The 10,946-nt window shown below is 27.4% G+C and overlaps 1 protein-coding gene across 1 annotated transcript; it reads left to right on the forward strand.

Moving 5' to 3' along the window:
• The first annotated feature begins 2,036 nt into the window (after positions 1-2,036).
• On the forward strand, positions 2,037-2,789 carry LOC100790980 (monothiol glutaredoxin-S10). Its single transcript, XM_003529539.4, has one exon. The coding sequence runs from the start codon at positions 2,339-2,341 to the stop codon at positions 2,645-2,647; it is 309 nt and encodes a 102-aa protein (XP_003529587.1). The 5' UTR covers positions 2,037-2,338; the 3' UTR covers positions 2,648-2,789.
• The last annotated feature ends 8,157 nt before the right edge of the window (positions 2,790-10,946 follow it).

Raw genomic sequence — 10,946 nt, forward strand, 5'->3', positions numbered from 1 at the left:
AAATTATTATATTTTAAATATACTGAATCAAATAAACACTATATACATTGATCCCTTGATCTTATTGCCTTCATTTAATATGAAAACTGTAATGTTGTAACCCAAAACTTGTATATAGTCACCTCACACAAACGTGTCAAGAAGAACCATCAATCAAATTAAGAAAGCATAACATCGGAACCATTTCACGCGTTTTCCCCCCGGTTGTAGATGAATCTATAAATAGGAATATATCATTAACTCAACAAGCTATATTAGGAGTCAATTAACAGGAATTTGGATCACGTGTTTAATTGTCTATCCTTAGGGCAATGGCTGATTGATTGGGGTGGGGGGCTACAAGCTCGATCTATGATAATCATAAACTGAAGTTAAGTACCCAATCTAGCTAGTGTGATTTGAATAAATGGGATTATATAATGAGGATATTCATAAAACTAAATTAACTTATATTTAGGGTCCAGTAGACTATAAGGTCAACAAATGACTTGCCTTAGGTGATAAATTTTATTATGATATAATTTATGCATTAATGTGATAAATTTTATTATGATATAATTTATGCATTAATGTTATATGCGGCATGAAAAGGCATAGATGCAATCAATCTTCCATGGATAAGGTCAGAACTCAAAATACACATCACCAAACTCATATATATCCAAACCTAGATTAATATATCATAGCAATCTCTTGGTATAACAAAATATTTGAGTATTGTAAATTTTTTGGTATTGACTTTAATTCCTATAAATAAAAAAAAGCATATATTAACGTTATATAAGTTTCTGTTTCTAGCTATTTGAATTTTAAATAGATTTATTCTTAAATCAACAATTTGATTCTTTAAACTTCAAAAAAAAAAAATGCTAATTTTTTCATAAAAACTTAAATGATTATAAATTTATATATATATTTTTACTATAAAAAATCATTTGTTAAACTTAACCTAGTCATAAGATTACTGAGAATACCAGTAATTGAGATTGATTCAAGTGATACATATTTAATTCTTTTCATAATATTTCAAATTTCAGTCCTTGGTGAAAGCTTACCTATATTCGTCAACTAATAAAAAGAAATCCTAAATTATTACAAGTCTAAAATTCACAAGCAACTAATTCTAGGTAACCTAATATATTCATATTCCTAAATAATTTCAAGCTTAAATTAGATTTATCATGCAAGAGTCATATCAATGACAATACAGCTCGTATTTGAAGTCTTTCTATGCTTTCTAATAAGCCAAAAAAATGAAATAAAAAATTACATTTATCGTATCAGATAAACTCATACTCAATCAAGATAAAAGTATTACGAATTTCTGCAATTAAGTTCTTCGATCGTAACCTCTTTATAACTCATGTTACTACCACCAAACCACAATGGAACTAGATAACTAGTAAATGTTCTGAGTTCAAACATAATTGTTTCTTATGAGAAATGATTCTATCTAGTGTTTAGACAAAGAAATTAAAGTGCAAACTAAACTCCCTTAAATGAGGCATTATTAAGTAATTCAGAACTATCACATATGCATGATTCCAACCAATTATAATGTGATAGTACTTAGATTTTTTTATTTACAAAATATTAATAAAAATCTGTAAAAATATATTAAAAAAATAGTAGAAACAAAATTAAGGAGCTTCTCACGTACGTTTGGTTTGGCGCAAAGAACATTTTTGCAAGTCATTGAAGATCAAATCTTGATCACCTCATCCTAATGGGATGGGGATGCGACTATTCGTATCCGCCATGAGTCACCTCTACCTAGCTCCATGCTCTTCCCACGTTCTGTATTCCCCTATCCATATATAGTTGACATTCCTTAGTTACGTATCTCCAGGGACATTTTCGTCCGTCCGCAACTAACTCTCATCTTTCGGCAGTGTTTGGCTTTATCTCTATGGCCTAATAGATTCTCTAGCTGTCGATTGTCACACAACTAGCTAGCTAGCCATATATATGCATGCAACTAACACACGACCACAAAAGTCCCTATCAAATCAACTCTCCTAAAGAACCTTCACCTTTCCACCCCTCCCCTCTTTAATTAATTCCGATACCAAACAATGCACTAACTAGACCCTTGTGCTTGTGCGTGCATAAATTAAACCCTTTCAATACATGTCTTTATCCTCACTCTTCCGCTTATATATATATATATATATAAATACTCAAGCCCTTCAACCCTAAAATGATACCATAAACCATTCCAATCCAACTTCCTCTGCTACATGCTCTTCATCTCTTTTCTCTGATCACATATCTCATACACAAATAACTTCTCTACCTAATTCAAGTAACCTTACACTTACTATATATAGATATATAGATGGATCGTGTGGCGAAATTGGCATCACAAAAGGCAGTGGTGATCTTCAGCAAGAGTTCATGTGGGATGTGCCACGCGATAAAGCGACTATTCTACGAGCTTGGGGTGGGTCCCACAATATATGAGGTGGACGAGGAGTCGAGAGGGAAGGAAATAGAGTGGTGTCTGATGAGACTAGGGTGCAACCCTTCTGTGCCAGCAGTGTTTATTGGTGGCAAGTTTGTGGGTGCACCCAACACAGTGATGACCCTTCACCTCAATGGCTCACTAAAGAAAATGCTCAGAGATGCTGGAGCACTGTGGCTTTAATTGGAACATGCATGCTAATTGAGTTGTACGTCCTTCTTTTATTATATTTTCTTTACACAACCTTCTTTTAGAAAAAGATAAAATTAAGTATTAACTAGAGATTGTAAAAATTATATAATATAAAAGTATCATTTTCTCTTTATTATACAGTATACACTGTTGCTTTCAGAATATACATATACTTTACCGGGATAATTCTTACTTAGTCGTGCAATAAATTAATTATTTTAATAGCCTATAGTTGATCATGTCGATCATTAACACCTGTTCGGTTGTGAAGAAAGAAAAAGAAAGTACCAGGAATGATAAGAAAAAAAAAAGATAAAAGAAAGTAAAAATTGAAATTATTCGTTTGAGATGAAATAAGAGGGAAAAAAATGATATAGTGGATAATAAAATAAAACATTTGTCAAATTACATTCTTATGTGTGTTGTTGTATTTTTCTGCTTTGTTATTTTTTCTAGTTGGATGTTCTCTGGGTTTATCATATTTGAATTTAATTGGTGCATATTCGAATATGTTGGGTGTTTTCTCAGTTTGTCAAATTCGAATATGATTGGATTTAGTATTTGAATTTGAGTTCTTCGGGGGTGTTTTGTGTTTCTCACACAAGGGTAATTTTGTAAATGTTTCAATTTTTTGTCATCTTTCTTCACAAATCAACTCAATTTTGGATGGAAACTTATTTGGATGGCCCCATATGTTTTGTACCAAATTAACCAACTGTTACTTTATATTCAAACGATCAGTAAAAATCAACACTTTCTTCACTTTCATCTTAACCTCCACTTTCTTTGTTTCTTCCAACAGAAACAAACATGATTTTACTTTATTGAAACAACTAGCTAGGGTGAAATTTTAAGAGAGTGATCAAGTAAAAGAAAAATATAAAATAGAGTCTCCCATCGACGCACTTGCAAATTCTAACTCATTTGAGAATAAGTATATGCAAAAATACTTATGTGAAGAGTTTAATTTCGATATATTATTAGTATACATTTTTATATTACTAATTAATTAAAAAATAATTTAAATATAATTTTAAAATAATTAATTATAAAAATAAAAATAATTATTATAATACATAACAATCTATAGTTGAATGTCAATATAAAAAAATTTACATCATCAATGTATCTTAATTAAATTCTTCTTTAAATACTTTATTAGCTAATAATTTTTTTCTTCTCGAGGTGAGATACAATCTTCTTATTCCAAAATTTTACTATATCAAAATAGAAAGAATGAAAGTATCAAACTCTAAATCACTAAATAATAAAAATTCCACTGTCATACCAAGAATTTTATCCTAAAAATTCAAATCGTCGCTGGTACATAAAAGACTTTTAAGTTTTAATATATATATATATATATATATATATATATATATATATATATATATATATATATATATATATCAATTGTTTTTCATATTCTAGATGGGTTTCAGGAGCAAATTATATATTATAGAATCAACATATAGAAAGTGAATACTTTTTAGATTGATTCTGAAACTAATGTAAAAGGTAGTAAATTACATCGTTGTGTCAAGAATAGATGTAGAAAGTTCATTTTTTACCTTGGTTGTAGCTAGAAGAAAGTTTATTTTTTGAAAGAAAAAAAACTATATTACTACTGCATTGCAGATTAAAGTTTTGAGGAATACATCGTCCTAATCGAGTTTCCAACACCTAAGTGCGAATTTCCCTGTCATTTATTTTTCCTAGCTTCTCACTTGTGGTCGCGAATGCATACGTATACATTAGTCAAATTTAAATTCTACTTTGATCGGCATTCCATAGTAGTTATGGATTTGGTACAATTTATTACAGAGAATTAATACTATTACTTCTTGATGGACGAATTTTTGGGATAAAAAAGATTAATTGTTTGATAACAAGTTTATCAAACAATATTCCAAACATGAATTGCTTAGTAGTTAATATATACGTCATAAACATTGAAAATTCATAATATTTTGAAATGGATTTAACTCCTTTAATGTTAGAGAATATATTTTTAAGAATAAAAACATTTATAACCATTATAAAATATTAATAGTTAACAATCTGATAAAATATAAGTTTAAATGTCACATATTATCAAAGTAAAAAAATTTACATTGTTAATTAATAAAAAATTACCCTTGATACAATTGTTGATTAACAAATTAAATTCAAAACGGAATGGACCCAATTAACTAGATATAGTCAATGGTACATTACCAAATATAATACTATATTCAAAACGAAGGATTTGGTCTCTTTGTACACTTTGGTACTTCTGGTACCGCCCTATATACTATATCATTCAATTGCCCGATAAAAGAAAAATATATTCTGCAGACAGGTCAAAGCTGAATTAATATGTAGTAGTCCAAAATTCCAAATAGTCATACTGTTACGAACTTACCAAAATATACACCACATATGTTGCTTACAAACTAGCTTTTTTTTTTCATTATATGTTTATTTTTTATATTTAAATAAATTTTTTAAATAAAAAAATCAAAGAAAATAGTATATATTTAAATAGGGATGAATTAAAGGAGACAAGACTTTTTAAATTGATTATAAAATTATCGAAATAAAATATTAAAATCAAACCATATATATAATTTTTATTGATGTGTCAAAGTTCTAATTAGGATATTAATTATAAGATTACAATAATCTTAAATTTTAATTTATTTAAAAAAGAATGTATCTTCAATTTTTTCGGTACATCTCATATTTTCAATTTAATTTGATAAAGTAAATCCAGATTTAAAAATTAAAGAAAAAGTCACATGACTTAATATGAAAATGAGAATTACTCTTAAAGGACTCTCATTTAATAATGATCACTCGAGTTTATCATCTAATTAAAAGTTTATCAATTATCATTATTGGTAGATCTGTCGGTATAACCGATGTTGGGCTGTTTTTTGTTTTTGCACTAACTAAAAAGAAGGAGAATAAACACAAGCTAGTGCTTCTATAATTGTCTTAGAAAAGCTAAGATTGGCCAATATTCACACAGCCTTGTTTTTGTGCGTCACTTTGCAGTGGCTTTAATTTCCAGAATTAACTTGCCTCAACCTACTAATTCATTCCCCTCGACCTCTCTCTCTCTCGTTCTAGTCCACAACCCAGGAATGCATAGACCAAAAAATCACCATATACAAGCTGAATAACCCTCCTCTCTTGGTTGCCTCTCCTCCTCAATCTCTTTTGGTTGGGCTCACCATTGTCTTGCAAGGTACTCTTTTTACTCCATTTTTTTTTGGGTAAAATATATATGAATAAGGAATGAGGGAAACGCATTAGTAGGTAATATTGTTGATGTTGTTTTGCTCTCGGGCACCTTTCTAGTGCACGGGCACTTCTTGTACTGCATGTTCTTGGTTGGTTATGGATCCTCTTGTGACATTATCAACGTTTGATCTTAATAAAATCATTTATTTGCAGCGCAAAAAAAAAAGAAAAGTAAGAGAACATACACGGTACCAACAAGCTTACAAAAGAAACAATGGCTTCCGAGTCACCAATGGGAAAGGGTCATAACAATTCCATTCCCACCATAACTCAGTCCCAGTCAAAAGAAACCCAACAAAACTGATCTACATAAATAGCTTAAGTACAGACCCTATCACCTATACTAAAGTATAATGATAACCCAACCCTGTTTCTCAACCATGCATTCATTAAACACGCACTGCAAGCTCCCGCAAACTGCTGTGTAACATTTCAGATTCAACCCACCACTTTAATCGTTCAAATATGCTTCCATTTCAAGCACAACAAGGGTTCCATTGCCCAAGCATTCCATGAGAATCCAAATTTAGGACACTTTGCAGAAATCCATGAGACCATAACCAAGCTCTTGTTACAATTATATCCCACAGTTTGTTCTTGTCAACTACTTCATTTCTGAAGTAAACATTATTTCTAAGCAACAAAATGCTCCACATAATAGCTAACCAAACCACGTATCTGAGACCCCCTGCAGAGAGTGCTGGTAAAAGTGATTTTCCTTTTTACTCCATTTTTTTTGTTTTTACTTGGACTATTATGTATTATGGTGTGTTTATTCATCCATAAAAATATGTTTACACTGGTTTGTGTACATGCATTTAACTGGAATGAGAAGAATATGCTAGTTTGTTAAGAGGTAAAAAAAAAAGAAAAAAAGAACTGTTACTCTTGTCGTCAGCTAGGGCAAAGCATGCATGTGTTTATAGTGACTGTCTTATTTGGTATTACTGGTTTATAGCTATGCATGTCGATACATTTTTGGTCTGAGGTTGTTAGTTGAAAAAGAAGAGCATAATGAACACTACTTAGTGTAAAATTATCTGATGAGCATTGATCTTAAGAGCAATACGAAAGCTGTCTTTTTGCTTATCATCATCATCATCTATAACTAAGTTTCTCTGATTTGGTAAGACGTGCAGATTTCCTGTTTGATTCACTTTATTGATAATGATAATGACAAATTATTTCCGTTGCATTTAATTTCTTTTAATTATTTAATTTTAATTTAATTAATTTGTTTGATAATATTTTGTCATGATTGGTTTAAAATTGAAAATATAAAAGTTTCAAATATTGTTTTATTTTTAATATAATAATCATTTTCTTGCCATTGTTATAATTATTTCTTCATTTTCAAAATTCGTGTTGATTATTTCTAGATATTTCAAATTAACTGATAATGATTTTAATTAGTTAAAAGATTTATCATGCTTCCATTTTATTACTATGCTAAAACATTTGGCATGTATGCATCACTATTTGTTTTTTGCTCCGTTTAGGGTTTTTTTTTTCTTTGTACCACAATGTTTGTATGATGAGTAACTGAATATTATTCTAAAATTAAAATAAGAATTTTTTTCATTTAATGTAAAAATTCAAATTCAAATACACAATAATTAAAAAGAATAAATGGAAAGATATATATAGCAAAATATGTGACAGATTATAAACTGTAGAATATAACAGAAGTAAACTTAAATGAAAATTCAGCAAAAAAAAATTCGCTCAATTTTCCCTCAAATATTTGTTTACTTTTATTAATATAAAGATATAGATAAATATATGTTTACTTTTATTAATATCTATACTAATAATAAATAGAATACTCTCATTTGGCATACTCAATTGTTAGACAAATAGTCTCAATTATGTTAAGAAGGGGTAAATTATTTTTCCACTAACAAGTTCTTAACCCCTTCTAAATTATAGGCTTGGAATGCAGAAAAAGAAATCACAATCAATTTAATCATGTTCTTTAAACATGTAAGACAAAATTGATTACAATAAAATAAATGAAAGAGAAATGCAAACACGATTTATACTGGTTCAATCACGCCTTGTGCCTATATCCAGTTCTCAAGCAACCCACTTAAGATTTTTTCCTCTCTTTATAAAAACCCTTTTACAAAGTCTGAACAGGGACAACTCTTCCCTTGTGTTTAGGAATCCTTACAACTTAAGAGATCTTCAATCCCTTAATCAATCTCTTTGGATAAGAAGAAGAAGAAGTCTCTCTTTTAAGAAAAAAATGTAACAATTGAATATCACTCAAGATTCCTTGTTGAATTTGTAAGTGTTTGGCCAAGAAATCTTTTTGAGAGGATAAGACATTTCAGTTCTCTAAGGAATTTCGTATCCCAAGTCACCTATTTATAAGCCTTCGAGAGTCATTCAAAAAACTCTTGAACAGATGTGATTCTTGGGAGTTATTTTTGAAAATTCCTTCTAGTAATCGATTACAATCCTTGTCTAATCGATTACAGGCTTTAAAATTTGAATTCAAAATTCTAATAGCTGTTATAAACAGTTTCAACTGCTGGTAATCGATTACAAGTTTTGTGTAATTGATTACATGCTTTCAAAAATATTTAAAGGCATAACAAAACATTTCAGAAAGCATTTTGGCTACTAGTATTCAATTATCAGAGAGTAAATACCACTTTTATGAATTCTTAAAAAAAAATTGAAAAAATCCTTTGACCATAACTTGTGCATCATTAATTTAAAAACTCTTTCTAAGACTCTAGAGACTAGATTCATCATTTATCTTAGATTTTATGGAGTCTTGTCTTGGATCAATCATGAAAAACACGTTTCTTTGGCATCATCAAAACTTTATGACATATTTTCTTCTACATCAATATCTAAATAATTTTATCTTTCAGAAGTTTTTAAACATTCAGTATCCACTTTTTTATAATAAGAACTCACTATTCTTTTATTGTTAGTTACTTTTTTGTGCTACTCTTATTTTTTGATTTCTTACTCTTATTTGGCATACTTTTATTTTTTTTCTCTGTTCCTCTTGTAAAGATATCAAGATAAAGATTTTTAAATAATCTTAATTACTATAATTAAAACATATACATGTGCAGATGATAATTAATATATTAATTTAAATTTAGATGATATATTTATTCTAATTACCTTAATATTATATTTATATAACTTTATGAATTAAAAAAGAAAAAATAAAAAAATAATCTTAAATTTTTTAGCTCAATTGCATAAGATTTCTCTCTCAATCTTGTATTTAAAATTTAATTATAATAAAAAAATCTATTTTAAAATAATCATGATTACCTTAATTAAAACATATACATGTGTTGATAATAATTAATTTAATTATTTTACTTTAGAAGATATAATTATTCTAATTACTTTAATTACCATATTTATTTATATAATTTTATGAATTAAAATAAGAAAAAATTTCTCTTGCTCAATTACATAATATTTTTCTCTCAAACTTGTTTACTTTTACTGAAGGAAAGACAAAGATTTTAAAATAATCTTAATTAACTTAATTAAAAATATATACAAGTGTTGATGATAATTAAGTTAATTATTTGAAATCAAAATATATCTTGTTCTGATTATCTTAATTACTTTTATATAATTTATGAATTAAAAAATAGAAAATTTTCTCATTCAACTACATGTGATTTCTTCTCAGATTTGTTTACTTTTATTATAATAAGTATTTTTTATATTTTAAAATAATTATAATTTCCTCAATTAAAACATATACGTGTGTTTATAATAATTAATTTAATTATTTTAAAATAATTTAAAATAAATTTTTAAGTTTATTTAATTTGTAAATCAGTCCTAAACATATTTTCTTATAAAGGCACAAAACTTCAGTTATTGTCAATAGCTACTGCATTAACAATAATTGGTAAAAAAATATAAAATAACTATTATGACAATAACAACGCTTCTAATTATATTTCACTGACTCATAAAAAAATTATATTTCACTGCATATAATTCAAATTCAATAATTTATTCGCATCATTATATCTCAAGACATAACTAATATTTATCAATTTTTTAATGAATTAATTTACATCCTGAGTATATTTAAACATGGATCCATCAAATAATTAATATTACATACATTTACACATTATTATATATTTAAACAATATTTATTCTCTAAATATACTTAATCTCATGTTTACGTGCTAGGATCCGGCCCGTTCAAAAGAAAATTAACCATTATTTATTTGGGCAATGAATCAAATTGCAAATTTAATAACCTACTCCCGACAATTAAAACTTAGAAGTTTAAATATCACTTTTTAGAATATTATGTTTTAATGTTTTTTTATTTTGGTATTTTATATTTTCAAAAGTTTTATTTTGATTTTTTTTTGTTTTTCATTAAAAACGTTAATACTATGTCAATGTTTTAAATTTTAACAGAACATTAAATATAAAATAATTAATTTAAAATAGTGATGACTAAAACAATTAATTATTTTAAAATTTAAAATATTGATAGAGCATTATATTTTTAACAAAAATAAATAAATACCTAAAATAAAAGTTTAAAAAACATAAAAAAATTAAATAAATTTTTAAAAATCAAAATAAAAAAATTAAAACTAATGTATCAAAAAGTTCTAAAACATAATTATCCAACTTAAAATATGACTGCAATGAGTATATTGGAGTGACGGAGTGTATTCCTTTATTTTTTTACTATTGAACGTTGATCAATGACAACGAAATAGAAATAATAGTTTTTGATGAGTAAACAATTTCATTGGCAATTTTTCATCATTTATGAGTAGCGAAAATATCAACCGCCTAGAAAAGAAAAATTCTGTAGTTGTTAACATGGTAATAAAAAAATTCTATAGAATTTCATTAGTTAACTTATTGAAACATTAGTTGCTGAAAAAAATGTAAATTTTGAGCAAATCCTATGCTAATTGATCTTGAATGAATAAGATGCATGTGCAGCGCAGACCTTGAGTTTTCTCCTTTCCAA

Source organism: Glycine max, chromosome 7 (assembly GCF_000004515.6).
Source record: "Glycine max cultivar Williams 82 chromosome 7, Glycine_max_v4.0, whole genome shotgun sequence".
Lineage (NCBI taxonomy): Eukaryota > Viridiplantae > Streptophyta > Magnoliopsida > Fabales > Fabaceae > Glycine > Glycine max.